Raw genomic sequence first — 20,168 nt, 5'->3', positions numbered from 1 at the left:
ACAGTTACTGTAAGCCGTGACCATAAGAACATAAGGAGAAAATGTATTATTCTGAGGACACAAACAACGCTATATCTGATATCTTATTGGAGATTTAAATTTGCAAACACTGTACTAGCTGCATAAGGTAAGTTCTAACTATTGCAGCTTTGTGCAGAAATTAAGAGTTCTTATATTCTTTCTGTCTCATATACAGTATATTTTTCCTGACTGCTGACTGTATGAGTTCTGCCTCATTTGAATTAAATCTGGTCAGTAGATGGTGTACTCATAAAAATAGGAAGAAAATGTCACAAGCCAGGAAAGGAACAGTAGACAAACCTGTAATAGACTGTGACAAGGCTATGAACTGCGGGTGAAGACTGACATCAAAGGAACTCAATAAAGAAACCGTTATTTGTGACAGCGAAATCAATGTTTTTTTATTCTCTTTTTCTATTTTTAAACCAGAATGTGGCTTTTCAAGCAAGTGCTATTGTCAGATATTTATGAAACACTTAGAGTGAGAGGGCTATAATTGATATGACTGTTATTAGAATTCATCTATGCTTGATATTTGTATAATAAACTATAATCCATACTTCTCACTTGGCTGTGTGGAATGATGTGGAGGAGGATTAGTGAGTCCCTAGAGAAATCTCCCACTGAGCTTACTTTACTTTCATGTACTCACTTTTGTCTGCACGCTGCCAATGGTGCCATCTATGGCAAAAAAAAAAAAACCCTTGAGAGTGCTAATTAAGTGATCTTTTTTAGCAAACTGATTTTGATAGCATGTCTCTAGCACATGCTAAATGTGTCATTTTCTTCCCATGTTGATGAAGATGTTCTCTGAAGATTTTGAGCACCTATCTGTTCTTTCTTTTTGAATCACATCCTGATTGGTGACAGGTATTGCTTTTGAAATGGCTCAGCTACGCTTTTCAAATCCAGTATGTTTTTTTTCCACTGCTTTATTTTTCATATTATGGCTGTACTGAACTCTCTTAACAGCCATTAATAATTGTCCTTACCACATAATGAAGTGTCTCTATGCCTGGAAATATGCTGCCTGCTGCTAGATAAAGCTCCAGACACCCTTCAGCAGCAAGGCGTGCAACCTTAAATTTTGTTGTTTTTCCACTAGAGGGCAACAAATGTACTGTAATCCACAAACACCCCCCTATGTCTCCTTCACTCCACAGTCCTCTAGATGCCAATCACATCCATTTTTTATTTTACAAAAATATTTGCAAGACTATAGTCATAGACAGCCTATTGTGGATATAAAAATGCCATATATTCTAATGAGAAACACCTCCAGTGGCCTCAGATTTCAGAATATTGAGACAATGATGGCAAATAGAAAACTAAAGCCTTGTTTCACCTCATACCTCTTCTTTGTAAAAGTGATGCAATAAATGATGCCAAATTGTTTCCTTTTTTACACAGTAAAGGCTGAATTTGTGTTTTTTATGCATTAAATGAAATATAAGAGTATATTGCGGCTGTGAATAAAGCACACATTGCATAGCTTCCACCTTTAGGGGTCTCTCAAGCTCTGTGCAGGCCCTGCTGTCTAGCCAGTACAGATAAATGGCACCTCGTTAATCAAATCTGCATGAGTGCGCTCAGGTTGCCATGGCAATAATTATCAGAGCTGCCTAATTAACTTTCTCAATTGCTTAATGATATACGACCCTCTGAACTCCCTCATTTTTTTCCCTCTAATCCAAGTTGTTGTGTTTTTATTCCTCCATTTTCACTCCCCAGTGTTAACCCGTGACCGCCAAGATAATAGAAATTATAGAGAAATTAAATTCAGCACCACATCATTTCCTGTTGGCCCACGCAAGCCTGTTCCAGGGCTGAAAATGGGTGGTGTCAGACTTCACATGCATGTACAATGCGTTGGCATTCACACACGGCCGAATGCTGACGCATGTGGCCCGCGTGTCTGGCCTGTACAGTGTGTGACTCGCATTTACTTTGTCTTCTGCTGTGACCTCGTGTGACAGCTGACTGAAGGTTGGGAGCAGTGGCCCTGTCGTCCCTGATCAGCCAGGCGAAACTCTTGAGATACACCAAGACAGGGGGAATCGTACCTGGTGACACCCACCCTGCCATCCCCTGTCACAGCCGGCCTCCCGTACTGTCTACCACCTTTCTCTACAGCCTCCTGTCAGCCTGCAGCCCCCTCACTAGCTACAATCCACACTGAACCCAAATTGTTCTCAGCTAGCATATTCATATCTTTTAGTCATGAGTTTAAAAGTTCTTTGTGGAAAACGGCTTTCTTGGGCCAAAAGTGTCCTTTTATTTATAAGTATTGAGAGTACTGTCCAGTCACTCTCCAACTCTTTTACAGCTTTTCAAAGAACAAAACTCTGGAAGAAACACTGAAGCCTAGTTCATTTATCAGAAAAGGCTCCAGATTATGAGTATCAGCCCAAAATATGAATATCTCCCCCCTTAACACCTCATTTATGGAACTGAGAATGTCAGCAAAATGACTTTATTTGTTTGGTCAAAATCGACATTTGTTAAAACGTTTGTTAAAAGAAAAGGAAATTCATTGACAACTGGGCAAACTCCATGTGCTAATGAAGATAATGTGATATGATCAAAAGCTCCAGAACAGTTACTAAATGGATCTTCAGGTGAGATTGTTCTCTCAACTTCTGAATGTAACAAACCTCAGCCTAATATATAGTTTAGGTTGGAGGAGACCAGTTTTGTTCGCGCTGCTCCTCCTTTTGAACCCTCAGTTGTGTCGGTCGTGCAAAGGCCATGTAACTCAGAAAAATGGCTGTCCAGACTCATGCCTGAGTTCTGGGATCAGTTCTGGGTCAGCAGACCGCAAGGCCTGGAAGAGTTCATGTGATTAACTTTCTGCAACCACCATCAGGAAGCTTTATAGGACTGGGTCAAATCAAGCCCTGGCAAAAACCTTACAGCGTGGTTACCACCAATGTCTGCCATATGTCTGGCACCACCCGCTGACACAGTGTGATGCTATTCTCCCTTTTTATTTCCAACATAACCTAATTTCACAAAAACCTAACCTTCCCCCATTGCCTTTTTCGCTCAGAAGACCTACCCGTGCTTTAATTGTACCTGCTTGCTTTTGTTGCTTTAAAGCCAGTGGGGAAAAGTGGCAGGGGAAAGATTATCTTTGTAACACCTCTGCACTGCATCGCTGTGTATTTTTTCCTCTTGTGAGTGGATTTCATGGTTGAGAGTGCAATTTGAAATAGGATTAACAGTAGGTGTTGGGTAGTGTTAGCTAAACCTCTTTATGTCAGGTATGGCAGAGAGAAGTCTGTCATTGCGTCTGCCTGAACCCTTTCACATTGAACATTGCTTGAGGGGGGATTCTTTAAATATTACTTAAACTGTGTTTGTATTCATCAAAGGGGCTGTGAGGCAGGCAGGCACAACACAATGTTGTGGTTTCTACCTATAAAAAGCAGAAGAAAGAATCCACGCGTGCAGTATTAGACAACCTCAACATGTACTGCCAATATGGGAGTAAAATGCAGCCTTTTGTTTTATGGAAAAAACCTCCGAAAAGTGCTCTGTCTTTTTTTTGTCTCGGTGCCTCGGTGACATTGGGAGGCCACATAGTTGGCTGCGGCCCAGACCCATGGAGAGGATGCATTCCTGGGATGGCCATCGGCAGAGTACAGGCTGAGATGCCCAACCCTCCGCTCCCACAGTTTCCGCACACAGCAGAGAGTCCCGCTGGAAAACAACAGTTTCGGCAGTCTTATGTAACTGGGGTTGGTTGTAAAGAGAAGGGAGGGCTGGAGGGAGGGATTATGGACTGATGGAGAGAAAGAAGAAAAAAATGGGTTGTTTAAGGCTGAACATTGAAACTAAGTTATGTACAGTAACTGACTTGCCCAAAGACATTTTATAACCTGATGCAGAGATTCCCAACCAGGTGCCACGGAGGCCAAACAGTATACAGGTTTTCACTTTAGAAAAGCATTACAGCAGGTGATTTCACTGATTACTTCTTTGGTTGAATGTGTGCTTATCAATGACCTGCACTGCTTAGTGTTTGATATTAACAAAACAACATGTTTTAGCTGTATTAGCCCTTGCAAAAATTCTTTCTTAAGACTTAAAAATTGCACTAATTAATAGAGGTGTAATGGTACATGTATTCGTCCCAAACTGTCACGGTATGAACGTTATGGTTCGGTGCATGCAGCTGTTGAAGCTGATGAATACGCTCCTTGACCTGAACAATTACTGGCAAAACAGTTTAATAATCCACTTAGTCCGACATGTGGAACAATAATTCTAGAGCGTGAGTTCTACTCAGAACGTTTTGGCAGTATACCATTAGCATGCTCATGGATTTGTTAGCTGGCTTAGCCAAGGTAGCCTAGGTTACCCTGTCATCAGGATGACAAATGAGAGACCCCTGACACTAACTGAGTGCAACATTATTATAAAAATATGCTACGTCATCTCCGTAGTGAAACAATACCCGTCTTCTTGTCCCCCTCGCTTCTCTGTGATGGTCGGCTTTTCACTCTCTAAGTCTCCTCTAAGTGAAGCCGTTCAGAATTATTTGATTTCTGATGTGGTCAGACAGCATGTTGTAAGAACCAGTTCTGAGAGACAGAAAAATGTAGTTAAAAAGTATTGCAGTAAAAGTAGTGGTTTGGTCCCTCTGACTGATATATTATCATATATGACATCATTAGATTATTAATACTGAAGTATCAGTGTGTAAACAGCATGTTACTGTTGTATCTGCTGGTGGTGGAGCTAGTTTGAACTACTTTATATACAGTTAGACCATAAATCAGCATAAAACAGCTGTCAGCAGGTGTCCTGACTCTTTGCAAAAAACATGAGGGTTGTTCCCCTTTTCCACTGCAGCACAGTAAACTGTTTCAGTAATAGTTATGGCCAATGAGCCATTGTTGGATGTCTATATTTTTCAAAATGAAAGACCAAAATTTATTTTCTACCTTTCTTTTTTTCCTGCTGTACCAAAATTGTACCGAACCGTGACCCCTAAACCAAGGTACATACCGACAGGTGAACTTGGTGTATTGTTACACCCCTACTAATCAATATTTCTATATTAACAATAGATCAAATGAGTAATGTGTAAATGGTTACTAGTAGTGTTGAACTTAGAGAATTCTTCCTCAGCAACACAGAGCATTTTAGCATCTTTAAGCTAAGTGCTTTGATTTTATGGCTAATAACTTTACTATTTTTGTTAATTCTTGCCGCTCTCATCAACATTATTGCTAGTAGCAGAAGGTAGCTGTTTTCAGTGGAAAAAGTTAGGGGCCGGCTAGTAGAGCATTTAGCAGCTAAAGAGCCAGATATTTCTTCAGGAATTGGTGGAAACCAAAACAGAGCTAAAAGGAAAGTGGATATTGGAATACTGGGCACAAACATAACTTCAAATAAATGTCTATAGGTTGCACCATGACTGGTGATTGTGTGAACAGCCATTTGTTTTACTAACACCGTCGCCATCAACTGTTTAATATGCCAATGTTGTGTTTACAGCTAGTTTCATTGCCCCCAAGTGGCCAAACAAATCAGTTATTACTGCTTTAAAGGATAATTCCTCAGCATTACATCCTGTATTTGATGTTTGTAGTTTTGGCCATCATTTTCATTGGTTCTGATAACATTGCTAAATAGAAGTCTAATGGGACAACGGCCAGTTGATCAGCCAAAAGTTCAATCAGACTATCTAAACCACTTCATTTGAAGGTAAAAACCACAAGTGAGGGCACCTGAAATTTTGCTAATAATCCCTCATTGCACAGGTGAAATATGTGCATGCATTAATATGGTGTATGATCAAAGCTGAATCAGGAAGTTGGTCTGTATACTGTTTGCAAATGACAGCTTGGATAATAATTTTACCATTTGCCTTTTATGTCCTCTTTTACATAAGTTTCTCAAACCTGGTGGTTAATTAAAAACCTGTCTGATAGTCTGACTGTTATTCTTGTTCCATCTAACTTCTGTATAATGTTGTTGAAAAGATCTGGTGAAGAAGCTTTAGTATAATCTTATTATTACCAGTAGGATTAATGGCTAAAACAAAGACCAGTTTTCATAAACCAGAAATATCCTTTAAAAGCTTACTGGTTCAAGCACCTTGAAGGAGCTGTAAGGTCCTGACACATTTACTCCCTCTGTGTTGGGTTGGCATGAGGACATCCATGGGCCATGGTTGCATCTCAGTTTTATGATTAAATAAAGTGAAACAGGTGAGTCAAAAAGTCAGTGTGCAACCATCTCTTTCTTTCTGTTTTGCCTCATTATGAGCACAGAAGAGCACATCCCAACTTTCCTGATTGAAAGCATCGATGGCAGCAGTCAGTGTTACTCAACAGTTGAAAGCCTCGGGGTTTCCCAAGGCAGGGAGTGGCATCCCCCCTCTGTCAGTAAACACATCAATAATCCTGCAGGTTGACTGACTGGCTCACTGGATAAGGCATGAAAATGAAGGAGGAAGACCTGTGGAGAAGAGGCAATTAGTGTTCACTCTAAGGTATACAGGCGCCTTGGACTAGTTAGTGATGGAGTGTTGAGAAGGAAAGTAAACCCTGAGCCCCAGTTGGTGATCAGCCTAATGCAAACAACCGTCAAGAGAAAAGAAAAATCTGTTAGTTTCTCAGAAAGGCATGAACTTTTTCTCTTTTAGAACATATTTACAGTTAGCGTTCATAAACTGGACACTACTTACCAAGCTGTATACTATGTATACTATTTAAATGAATACTTAGACATTTTAGACAGCACACTCTTTGTCATTTTACCCTGAGTTAAAAAAAAAAAAATCAATAATAATTTCGTCTCTGTGTGTCCAGTAGCCAACTGTGTTGGATGTGTTTAGTATAACTTTAACACACACACACACACACACACACACACACACACACACACACAAAACACAAACAAACCTGGAGGCAGGGGTTAACAGCTAGCCTAGCTCTGTCAAATCACAAAAAACTTCCAACAGTTCAAAGCTGCCCTTTACACACACTGAAATGTAAAAACAAGACAGAGTGGTTTATACATTACACAAGTCTCCGTGACAAAGTAGGTCATGTCAGAACCTTACAAAACAACCCACATAAGCATTTACTTATCTGCCACCTCTATGATTAAAGCTGCATTAGTTGATTTTTAGGCAACTTGGGGACAGTGGAACAGGGTTTATGAAGTTGTTGTGGTGAATGTGTTAGCAAATACTTGCAACATTAGCAATAATTTGGTGTTTACTACATGACGCCAACTAGGCAGGTAGTGTACAGTGTTTGGTTTTTGTTTTTTTAGAACTTGTTTGCTTCAAACAGCTGTGTGACGGTGGAAACAAGGTTGATGAGAGCAGTAAGACTGAACCAAAGCCGGAAAATTTACGGGCCTTAAAACTAAAATAAGTTGAGATGACAATGAAGAAGGAGATGACTAACTGCAAAGTTGGGTGATAGTTCTGTGGGTTTGTTACTGTGGGTTACTATATACTACTACCCTTCTCAACATTCATAGACTTTTGATCCATTGTTAATATAAAAACATTGGATTAGTGCACCTATTAGATTTGGTTATGCTTAGGCAAAAAAGTTTACTTCAAGTACTTCAAGGTTCAGGTAGGATCATGATCATGGTCAAAAGAAAACAAAGTCAAAACATCCAACCATCCACTCCAACTGCTTAACTTTATGGCACTAGGACTGTGTCATCCTGAGTCACAGTCAGTTATAATTGGCCTGACTGCAAGAGGTTGTCAGGAAAACATAAACATAGCTTGTTTTAATGGTTTGAAGAACTAATTAAGCCAGATGATTTTCTGGTCTACAACATGTAGATTGGAAATATGCTAGCAATTTCCCTCTACTTTCAGTATTTGTGCTAGGGTAACACATCCTAGACCTACAGTATATCTGCACTAGATGCACAGAGATGAAATCATATCAATCCTCTTATCTGACTGTAGGTTTGATGGCAAGCATATTTCCCCAAATTTTGGATTGTTCCTTTAAACTAGATATATTTCTGCCATCCTGAAGCATGCTTATTAGCATGGTTATTTACCCTTTGTTACATCCCTTCATTTGGGCATCTGTGGACATAGAGATCAATAAGAGGAGGCAGCTTGAGGGAGGTTGTAGTGACAGTCAATATGCATATCATGAATACTTGATGATGAGATAATAGGGGGACAATGGATAAACATGAATCTCACATGGATCCAGTTGGCAGAATCAGTTGTCTGTCAAATAATTGCTGGAAATGAAACACTGACGCAAAAATATGTTTCTTGGAAGAAGGAACTGTTCAGTCTTGTAGTCATATTTTGCACAAATGGCCAGAGTATCTTTGACAAATCCACTGCCTCTGTGTGAAATTGTGTAATTCTCTGTCTGCCTCATGTCGTGTCCAGCCGTGTGACTCATGTTTCTCATGTTTACGCTGCGGCGGTACATCACCTAGCCGTGATGACGAGGACTTTTGCTGTAAGCCACAGCTAAACACCCTATATCCACCCTCCTGGCATGGCTTCAGTGTTTTCATTCCATATGATAGGAGTCACACCACATTCCTGTTACAACTTCTCTGCGGCGCATAAAAATCTCCTCTCAAAACCGCAGAGCCATGTGTTTTGAATTTTCCCTCTGTTTGTTCCCATTTACAGCATCTCTCTCCACTTTTTCTTCTGCTCTTTCTCTCTTTCTCTCTCTCTAACACACACACACACACACACACACACACACACACAAACACACACACAGATTGCTTGCTCTCTTCATGTTGATAGGCCCATTTAGTCCTCATGAAAGCATTCCATTTAGGTGCATTTGAGGTTATGGTTGTCACTGACAACCGGCTGTCAGAGAGTGGCAGCCTCTATCAGTGTTGGGGGTTTCCAGAGGAGCTTACAACAGACAGAGCAGCTATTGATGGAGCCCGCTTTATGGACTTAGACCCACCAAAGGCGATGGTGTGTGACAAAGACAGTGAGGGGAGTTTGTAGTTTGATTCGTTGACCCCCGCAAGCTTATATCATGAGGTTGTGATGAGCTGCGCTGTGTAGATGGGGAAAAAGAACCCCATCTGCTAAATTATTTGATTTTTAGTATAATACACTGTTTCATATGTTAAGAGAATAGTTGAAACTAGATGGTTGCAACAGCAAAAACCCTGCAATTAAGATGGAAAAACAAACAAAAATAGGGATGAAAAATATGCAAATGAAAAAAAGTAGAATGTGAACAATCTTGAAAGTTTTGAGGGACTCTGCTGGTGAGAATATAAACAAAATAAGTAGTCTAGCAGCACCCATAATTGAGCCCAATTCCATCGCAGCAACTTTTCAAGGCACCGAGGAACCATTTCAGGAAGTGAGGAACCTTACCTTCTCTTTAGTTCCTCAGTCTTATTTCTTGGTACTAAAAGAGTCCTTGCTCTGGAGGGTTGTACTTCCTCCTCTATTTGGTCAAAGAGAGGCAATGACGGACACTGACATCATCTGTATTTTATTTATGTATTTGTCTTGGTGAATTTAGGGTTTTGTTTAGCAACCATGGAGGATTACATTCTACATTTAAAAAACAGACCAGTAACTCCAGGATTGTGTCCATACTGGAGAATTCCTCACCTCATCATCTACATCCAATGCCAACATTCAGCGCCAATGCAGGAAGTCATTTGTCCTTTACCTAGCAAAACAGATCAGCCTGACTTTCATGCCAAAGTTTACATCCTGTCACAGACCATGGAGCTTAAAAAATGTTACTGAACATAATCTGGAGTTTTGGAGAATCATCCAATACCGACATTCTTGTGTGACAATAGGGATGTAAAAAATATACACATATATATTTTAAAAGCTAATTTGAGTATTTTTGTACTCGAAATCTTTAAATTCAGCTGCATTTTGGACAAGAATATAATGAACAAGTAAAGACTTAAACAAAAATCTAAATAATACATTTTAGGGATAAGCGTGTTAGAGGGACACTCCTGACCTCGGTATCTGGAAAATCCTTACTACAGCCCTGAGAGAAGGTATTAATATTCACATATACATGGATTTACTCCTAGTTATTTGCAGCTGCAGGGGGTGGCTTATGGATTACTACATTAGAAAATACATAAATGTTGACCAAAGGTCATTATGAATCATAAACGCTATAAATCAAGGCTAGGCTCCTTCATTAATCTAATCTACACAGAAACACTATGTGTAACCTTCATATGGTTTTATACATGAAGAGTATAGGCTGTTTGCCTGTAGAGCATCTATAAAAAAAACACACAGGCAGGAAGAATTTCAAACATTAAATTATATTAATAGCAACAAGTTTTCTTTGGAGAGACATGAATTCATTGATTTGATGCACGGTTTGTCTTAATTAGGACATTTAAAAAGAAGAAGAAAACAGGAAAATTAAAGTTAACATTCATCTTTAATTAGAGATAATTCAATTAAAACTCACCTTGACTGTCACTTGTGAAGAAATGGATGAAAACATTATGATGAACTATGTGATTAAATTTGTCTTATGCTGCATTTAAATGACTGCTTTTTGAAATGTATTGTTGGGAACATCACACGCAAACACACACACACGCTCACACACACACACCCTTCCCACACCCTCCTCCTCCTCCTCCTCCTCCTCCTCTGGAAACCTGTTCTGGAGGGAGTGACTTGATCCAGGCGGCGTCCAATTATATGGAAGCAGCACTTATTCCACTTTATTCCAGGCTACAGTTAAGTGGCTTGAAGCCTGCAGAGACACACGGGCTTGTAGTATAAAGGCAGAGCAATAGGAAGAGAGACGGTACCCATGTGACATGTGAACGGAAAAGCTAAAGACAAAGGTAGAAATATCTACTATAAGAAGTGAAGCGTCTGGCGGCGTGCAGAGGAGACACAGAGGATGCTCCAAATCAAATCCATGAAGGCATTTTTTTTTTCTCGTCTGGAAATTCACGGCTTCATATAAATGATTCATGAGAGCCTGTTTCTATTTGTAAGGGAGTAATTGCGCTCGCAGTGAGTTTTCATTTCAGCTGAAGCCGGTCACCAGCCAATCTGCAGAGAGACGGTAGAAAAAAGCTGGGATGAGACCCTGGAGAAAATTATAAAGTCAATTAATTTGGGAGTTGATAAGCGTTCCTTTTAACCTGCACTGGACCTCATCTGTCAAAGGGATCAACTGTTGCTGCAGCCGGAGCGAGCTCAGAGACATTCTCCAAGTGTGTCTGGCTTTCATAATGGATGTTTGACCGTCACTTGGTCCTGCATGCAGCCACACAGCCGGTGTTGTGCAATTAACATGGAAGAGAGACTGATACTGTTGTTGATGCCTCGGATACACCTTCATCTGTCCTGATGTGATGCCACATTGTTGCACCAAGGAGAATGATAATATCCCACACCGCTGCCGGCTTTTACATGTTGGTTGATCATCTCTGTGTGTGAAACAATACAGTTTGTTCTTTTTTCTTTTGTATAAGGGCACAGTTTGGGCATTTTAACTCACTGGCAGACGTCAAAATTGACAAGCTTTTTGTTATAGTGACCTTGCCCGGTTTTGACATCTATTCAGCGGGAGATCATCATGCTGATGATGATGGAGAACAGCGGCATGGATGCGCATCAGGTTGATATCGATTCGGAATTTGAGCCTCACAGCCGGTCGCGGTCGTGCACCTGGCCGCTGCCGTGTCCGGAGGATTTCCCCGGGGGAGAAGAGGCGAGCCGAGGTCTGGCCCTGGCATCGGTCAAAGTGGAGCAGTACAACGTGCCCGCATGCCGGGCCGAGAGAAAGGGCGGCGCACCGGCGGAGATCAAGCACCCAGCCGGCGCCCCGGCCCCGGTCGTGGCCGCTCCTGCCTGCATGTCCGGGGCTGCGCTCGACGTGGCCGGCCAGCTGCGCAAAGCCAAGTCCTCCCGGCGGAACGCGTGGGGAAACCTGTCATATGCAGACCTCATCACCCGTGCCATCGAGAGCACCCCGGAGAAGAGACTCACCCTGTCCCAAATTTATGACTGGATGGTTCGCTTTGTTCCTTATTTCAAGGATAAAGGCGACAGCAACAGTTCAGCCGGATGGAAGGTAGGCCACATGAAAGAATTTTCTGATACCACATGGTGAAGGTTTTAGAGGAGAAGCTACACTATATTTAGCCTCAGTCTGTGTCTGCAGCATAACTCCTTTTCTGCATATTTGAAAGCCACATAATTGACCCTTGGTTCCAGCAATTTATGTCAGTGGCGGGTCCTCATGTCACTCCACACTACGGTGTGTGGAAAGGGGCGGAGAGCATGGTTGGATAAGGGTTCACTGGGTTCATCGTATTTAGGGATGCAGCCTATGCATATAGGAGAACCCACACTCCCCCTCTTTATGGTTCTCTTTGGATAGGCAAGTCTAACGCGCTGTGACGCATTCATAAAGTGTCTGGTTTCAAGCCTATATTTCTTTGCGTTATCAGGTCACGCCGGGGACAATGTGTGCCTCCGCGACTGGAGCGTCACCCATGCCGCCGGTTGGGTGCTCGGGATAAACCGTTTGGAGCCACCCCGCCCCCCGCGCACGTTGAATTACGCACGGGCTGCGCGAAAGCATGGCACAAGGCGAGGGGTTTAAAGGACAATAACAAGAGATGATGACATGGAGTGTCACAGCAAACAGATGTAACTACAGATTATCCCTTAAATTCAAATTAATATGAGGTTAATCTAATAGATTGGTTGCTGTAATCTACTTAAATTTACCACCCATTCTGTGTGAGGATTAGTAGTCTTTTGTTTCCAAGCCCTGTACTGTAGCTTCCCCGCACACACTTCTTGATGTTGTAGGTTGACAAAGTTTTGCTTCCACGTGTCACTTTCTTTTTTTTTATTTCAGCCATTTCAGAGCAAGCTGAATATCCTCTAAATCACTTCTGCTGCTTAAAACTGCAGTTCAGTTAATTCATCATAAATGTACACTGTGTTCCAATATCTGGACTCCTGGCATTAAATGTTAATTGTCTAAAGTGGGCTTTAAGTCATATTTAAACACAAGTATATGTCATCTGAATTAGATATTTTTAGGAAAGGAAAAGAAAAAAAAACCCCGCAAGACATATTCAAAAAAAATTTGATCTGCTGTGTTTCCACTCTTATTTTATGACTGTTTATTGAGGTGTTTAATCAAATGGCGATAAGGGTCACTGCAATTGATGAGAATTTCTGCAATGGATGCACATTGTTAACTCCAACAGAAGTGGGGAGTAACTCCAATAACTCCCCTCTTGTTAAATTGACAGCAGGAGTTGGTATTTACTGGCATTATTCTGTCCAGGAGCTTTAAAAAGAGATACATCAACATTATCGTAATGATGTCTGGGAGGCACATTTAAAGGGCCACTCCAGTGATTTAGTATTTTACTTCCATAATGTTGGGGGACTCACAGAAGACAGATTAAAAAAAAAATGTTCAAAATTGAACCATCAGAGGCAGAGATATCCTAATGTTTAGTCTGACCCTAGATTGAATCAAACTCAAAAACACTGGATCCTACATTTACCATAATGCAACTCAACTGTATCTTTTATTAGACTCTCTTTCAAACTCCTCACCTCCGATTTGTAATACAGGTTTTCTGTTAAAAATATGAAGTCTTGAACCCAAGCCGAGATAACCCTGATGACATCACTCTGACATCATCGGGGTTATTTTTTTCAAACAGAAGACAACAACTGTTATCACAGGCTGAGCGATACTCGTTGTGACGAGTAAACGGGAATTCATGTGTAGAATCGGCGGAGAGCCCCTTTAATACTCTTTTGATGCTTTTGAAATTGCGCTTTGCTGTTTTCTTCTTTACTGAGACAGCCAGGCGATACTGTAAGAAGAACACAGAAGAAGAGGAAACACAAGTTGCTTTGGGATTAACAGGCATTTTACACCATCCGAATGTCTGACGCTCAAGTTGATCCAAAATCCTCTATCTGCCGCTGCTGTCATGTTATCATATCGTTACAGCAGTTTTTGATAAGTGCCATTGTCTCCCTCCTTTTCTCTCACACACATAAACAGGGTTTCTTAAACGCTTGCCTCTGCCTCGACATCTCATTTGGCTCCGTACCAGCTTCCAACTGAGCAGTATTAAGATGCAGATTAATCTCAATAAAATCACCATTTGATTTAGGACTGAGCGGAGTGGCAACAACCCCTGTCCAATCTTTATGGTATGGGGGTTTTAAAATTGGATTTAAAGCATGGCTTAATTCCCGGGGCCTTGTTTGTGCTGCCCAGGGATGCCCAGCTTGATGCCTGCTCCTGTCCCAGCTTTGCACGGAGGTTTTGATTGGCCGGCCTGGCAGGAAGCTGATTGGTGGAGAGAGGCTCCAAGTCAAGGCGAAAAACAACTTGATTCAATCATAATAACACTCCTCAACAACAACAAAAAAAAAAAAAGGGGGGGGGGGGGGGGAGAGACACATGCACGCACATGTTGGACTGTAACAGTTGGCAGTGATTTTAATGAGATTTGAAGCACCGAGGTACAGAATATGTATACTCCCTCACACATTCCTGTATGTTTCTGCTTAGATTGGGGGGGGTATATATGGATGGATGGTTGGATGGGATGAGTGGGAGGGAAATAAGATCCAGTCAGAGTCTTGCTATTAAAAGCAGTCTTTAAGAGCTGTTGTGTAATCCTGTCTGAGAGCTGCTGCTCAATTCAGCCGCCGGGCTCTTTGTCTTCATCTGGGCCAGCAGCTTCTCCTGCCTCTTAATACCACACACACACACACACACACACACACACACACACACACACACACACACACACACACACACACAATGTTGCTTAAGCATCTGGCAGCAGGGTTACCATGATGACTATGTATGGATTTCTCTGACTGTGGTTCAGTAATTGCGGTCAAGTGTTTTGGCCATGTTTGTTATTGCATCTGAGGTGGGAGGCTGTGTTTGGTCATGTGAAGTGAGTTCAGTTCTGTAGGTGGTCATGGTGGTGGTGGTAGTTGGGGGGGGGGGCGGGGGGGGGGGGGGGGTATGATGCACGCACACACACTGTTATGTTCATTTCACAAGTGGCTCTGCGTGGGAATGGATGTGCTGAGCTGTGGCCTGTCTGCAGGCTGTACTGTACACAGATTCAGCACCAGGCAGGTAGAAGCTCATGACTCTACCTGAAGGCTTCACAAAGCAGCACGTTGAAGGCACATCGTGGGTGTATGACTGTTGTAATCAGACTGTGATATAATGAATAGCTAGAAGGCAAACAACAAGCAGCAAGACACGAGGATCAATTATAAATTCAGAGAGGCATTAATTCCTGTTTTTTTTGTCCTAAACTTATGAACGTTTGGTCCGTTTTATGGTATTTTTCACGTGGTGAGAGTTTCTTTGTTTTTGTCATGCAGCACCTTAGAGACGGCTACAAACATTAATTATCTAAAGTTGTGTACAGTAATTGCACATGAATGCACAATTCTGGCAAATGTTTTGATCGGTTTGAAGCTGCGTGTTCACACAGACTTCTGTCAAAATGATAGATAATCCCTGCACACAGTATACAGAAGAGTTCTGCTACCTGACACGAACACTACAGGTCGAGACAAAGAATGAGGCTTCAGGTCAAGTTTAATATGTTTTGTGGGTTTGGATTAATTTCAAATTTATTAATTTACTATTTTTCATTCTCTGACTGTGCCAGTCATCTGCATCCGTTCGTGTCAAGTGTTGCAAGTAGATGTACAGTGCCTGACTGGAAGAAAGAAAGAGACAGATACTGTGTCCGGAATCACTTATTCACTGGTTCCTATTTAAAAGCAAGTCCAAACACTGAATCATCATCATTTTGCGTCATCACTAACAGGTGTAGAGTTGTAGAAAGTCTATCTATAAAAGTGTGACGCATTGCATTGTGGAATTGTTAGCAGAAAGTAGTGTGAATGTCATGGACACTCCTTCTAGTGTACAATGAGGACACATGACAGACAGTGAATATGGTGTATAGAGTGTAGCCAATGCGTTTCATTAGCCTGCCGAGCTAACAGTATCCATCAGTATCGAGTCAGTTTGGGTCTCAAATTTGCAGGCACCAGTAAGCACTGGTTATGTCATAGGTACAAGCTGATCTCAGATCTCAGTTTTAGGTCTTTGCAGAAGTTTGTTTAGTATAAAATATACAATGAGTAAAAATAGTAAAAAGTCGCTTATTAAATAGTCAATTATATACATACAGTACAGTACAGAAAACCCTTCAATAACAGACACAAGATAAGTTGAAACATGATAATTGGGCAATACACCGAAAAAGGTCTATTTAAGAAATTTACAGTGATGATGGTGTGCATGAGCATTTATTTATTTTTAAAAATTTCTACTCATGCAGACAGGAAAATATTCTTTATAAAGTAGTATGGTACGCTGTATATATGGAAACACTTTTAATTAGAACATAAAAAGATTTATGTCAGCCTTAAAAATAGTCAAGCTGACTTTAAGTAAGTTTACCTTCATCTACTGTATAACGTTGATTGCTGACAAAGTGGATCTTTTCCTCTAATATGCTTGTAATGCATCTCAATGCACTTGACGTAAAGTATTACCGCCCACGCTGATGGCCATCACCTTGCTCTGCCGACATCCCAGTTGCAGCATATAGAGAAGGAGAATAAGGTGCAAAGAAAAAGAGAGAGAGAGAGAGAGAGAAAAGAGGAGGCAAGGAGACATTTTGAAGAACAAGGTATTATTTGTCTTGCCAATAAAACCCTTTTTGAATTGAATTCAGAATTGAGTGGGAGAGGGAGAGAGGCGGAAAGAGAAAAGATAGAGCGAGTGCGAGAGTGGTGGCGGTGGCCCCTGCTGCTGAGCACATTGATAGCAGCCTTAATGCCTGTGATGCTCCAGCGCCAGCCGAGACAGAGGGGAATTGGTTGGAGATGGTGGAACAGGCTTAGAGGGTTCCCTGTGCCAGCCGGCCTGGCGCTGGCTCAACAGAAAGCCCTCTGCACTGCTACACAGTTATTGTTATTATCACAAAGGCGCAGCAGAAGGAGAGGCAGCTCTCGAGTTGGCGGGCTTGGTGCTGGGTTAACCGGGGGTGGGGAATGGGAAGAGGAATTTGGAAGGCAAAGGGGGTTGGTTGTTGAATCTGGAGACCACAGTAAAACTCATCTGATCAGTCCTGTGAATGGAGAGAAAACAGTTGGGAAAAGTCGTTGGGGGCTTGAATGGAAAGGAGGCCATGCAGAGATGGACAGATTTTGATCCGAGAGGATCAGTTGCCTTGTCAGTTGATGCAGAGCTACAAAAGGCCTTTGAATAGAGTGCAGGCAGCTATCACTTCAATCTGTAGAAGAACTTGGATGTAAACAAGGGATGCACCGGCAGTGGAGGCGGGGTGTTCACTGCTTAAATGAGTCATAGTGGTTGGAATAGAACATAATATTCTCGCCCTCAGCCCTCACACTTCAATCAGTTGGAATAAATCAGCTGGAATAAAATGTTGAGAAACACTCTACAGACGGAAATTCCAGAGAGAAAACCGAGTCCAGACACACAACAGTCAGTCAGGCAGGCGGATCTTGGGAATCATGCCTGGTTGTGTGTCGTAAAATGTCGGCCCAGCACACATTCTCTCCATGTTGTCTACCAGACCTCAGGGCTTCAAAATGTTCTAGTGTCTGGCTTGGACGATGAGCAAAGTGCTAGTCAAAAAACATTCAGTCTTCTGTCCTCACTGTCACACTGTGACTCAGGAACAAGTCACCACGTAATGCTGTTACACTACTAACAAGGACCATACCAGGAGTTTAGCATGTGTTGTGTGCTTTAGATCACAACTAAACATTTTGCAAACCATGTTGCGTTTTAGAAATTTGGTTGTCTTTGGTGTACTGCTCCAGTCAGCTGTTGATTTCCATTCAATTTGCTATGATATGACAATCTATTTGCAGACTCTTTAAACTTGCCTGAGCTGTGTAACCCATTAAAGTAGCTCCTTGACTGATATTTAACTTTGAACGTTGTGTTGACTACACTGGGCAGCCATTGGATTCCATTCATTTTAGTATTGTATGAAAACCTACCAGCATACTTTTGAACCTTGTTTAAGTTATGTAATCCCCTACAGCAGGGGTACCCACAGTTTTTTGGCTTGCGAGCAACTTTTAAAACGACCAGCTCAACATGATCTAACAACCAAAAAAAAAAAAAAAAAAACCCCAAAATCTCATTGGTGAAAATACATGATGTACATGAATGAAAATGTACATATCATTACTGTATGGACCCTCCACATTACAATACATATCAATATATTTAAGGCCTCTACCTTATTCTGATGACTTACACTCAATGGAGTCAGCCAGAGTTGCATAATCCGCACAGTAGCTGCTGGTAGCTAGTCTCAAGCAGGCCTCCAAATAATCATCAGTCATAGTGGAACGGTATTTGGACTTAATAATCTTCATGTGGGAAAAGGCTGACTCATATAAATAAGTCAAGCCGAAAAGTGCACTCAATGAGGTAGCACATATCCTCATATTTGGATACTTTTCCTCCAAGAGTAAGTTCCAAAACTGTCCAGATGGGCCCGCACCTTCACTTGAATGTCAGCCTGCAATGACAAGATCTCGTTTGAAAGCATTAACTGAGCTGATCATGTCGACCGCCGTTTTGTCATTTCCTTGCAGCTCTAAATTAAGCTCATTCAACATGTTGGTCAGATCTGTTTAAAATGCCAAATCTAGCAGCCACTGATCATCATGAAGTTGTTTGTATTCTGCATGTTTAACGCCAAAGACAAACTCCCTTATCTCCGGATGGAGCTCTTGAAATCCCTGTAAGAATTTCAACGTCGGCGTGTTGCAAGAGGTCAGTGCGGTTGCAGTCAGCCTCCTCCAGATATGCACGAAACAGCTGCCTTTGAAGAGATCTTGCTCGAATAGAACAGACGATTTTCATTGACACATCCATGACCCCTTTCATGTACAGCATTTTTGCACATAGTGCTTGTTGGTGTATTATGCTGTGATTATTAAGGAAGTTGGGAAATGTGTCCTCCTCCTATTATTTGGCAATGAATCCATTAGAGCGGCCCACCATCGTAGATGCACCATCGGTGGTGACACCAACTTAGACATTGGAAGCTGGGTTTTGTCAACAAAGTTTTTGAGTGTCTGAAAAATGTCCTCACCCGAGTGTGTTCTTTCATTGGTAACATTGTTAATAGTTCCTCTTTCACTGTCATGTCTTTTAACACCATCCTGATGAAAAAAGTGATAAATGCACAATTGCACTGTATCACTTAGGTCCATGGAATCATCTTGCTGCAGTGAGAAAAGCTCGCAGTCTACTATGTCCTTTCAAACTTGCTGTGTCAAATCATCAGCCATTACTTCACCGCACCATGTAACTGTGCTTCTGGGTAACTGAACAGCTTTCATAGTGGATACTATTTCAGGTTTGTTTTAAAATCCTGAAATGAGTGGAAGGCCTTTTTATGTTTTATGATGGTATGACTCACCCGGAATGATGCCTCGGTGGCTGCCTTTGCTTTTAAATTCGGCTGTGTGAAAAGTGACTGCTGTCCGATTAACCGTGATTTCAGTTCCCTCACCTTTCTCTTTCTCATCTCGCTTTTGGCACATTGCTGTCGTAGTTTTTATGAAGGGTTTGAAAGTGCCTCTCCACATTTCCTTTCTTTGGAATAGCGATGCTAGTTTTGCATTTCAGGCAAGCGCACTTCGAATAGCACATGGTGAAAAAAAAGACTTCCTCCCCTTCTGCATGGAAGTGGTAAGTTTTCGGCTTCTTACTTGGTCCAGCACTCATCTTTTTATCATTCTTTTGCTATTACATATTAATTTGAATTGGTGGGCTAGGTTGCTTTGAATGAATGAGGTTAGTTCACTAGAGTTTTCTGTTAGCTAGCTTTGCATTCTGGGATTCTGCGCAGTGCTGACTACAGAAGACGTACAACACTTTAACAAGTTAGTTGTAATGGTAAACTAATGTAACAAAGTTCTCATCAGCAGCAGATTGGCCGCTCTTCATGTCAATCATGTGAAAGAGGGCACAGGGAGGAGGGAGGAAATTTGAAAAATCTGATATTAAGATTTGAATTTTTTAAAAAATGGCACACAGTCT

At 41.6% G+C, this 20,168-nt stretch overlaps 1 protein-coding gene across 1 annotated transcript in view; it reads left to right on the top strand.

Moving 5' to 3' along the window:
• Positions 1 to 10,551: 10,551 nt before the first annotated feature.
• Positions 10,552 to 20,168, top strand: part of foxo6b (forkhead box O6 b) — a 43,256-nt gene continuing 33,639 nt past the window's right edge. Inside the window, exon 1 of the mRNA XM_067611598.1 lies at positions 10,552 to 12,107. Within this exon, the coding sequence (XP_067467699.1) occupies positions 11,610 to 12,107 (498 nt within the window). The 5' untranslated portion in view covers positions 10,552 to 11,609. The remainder of the gene's footprint in view (positions 12,108 to 20,168) is intronic.

Source organism: Thunnus thynnus, chromosome 15 (assembly GCF_963924715.1).
Source record: "Thunnus thynnus chromosome 15, fThuThy2.1, whole genome shotgun sequence".
NCBI classification, from domain to species: domain Eukaryota; kingdom Metazoa; phylum Chordata; class Actinopteri; order Scombriformes; family Scombridae; genus Thunnus; species Thunnus thynnus.
Note: the sequence above shows the minus strand (reverse complement) of the source record. Positions and strands in the feature narration are given on the sequence as shown.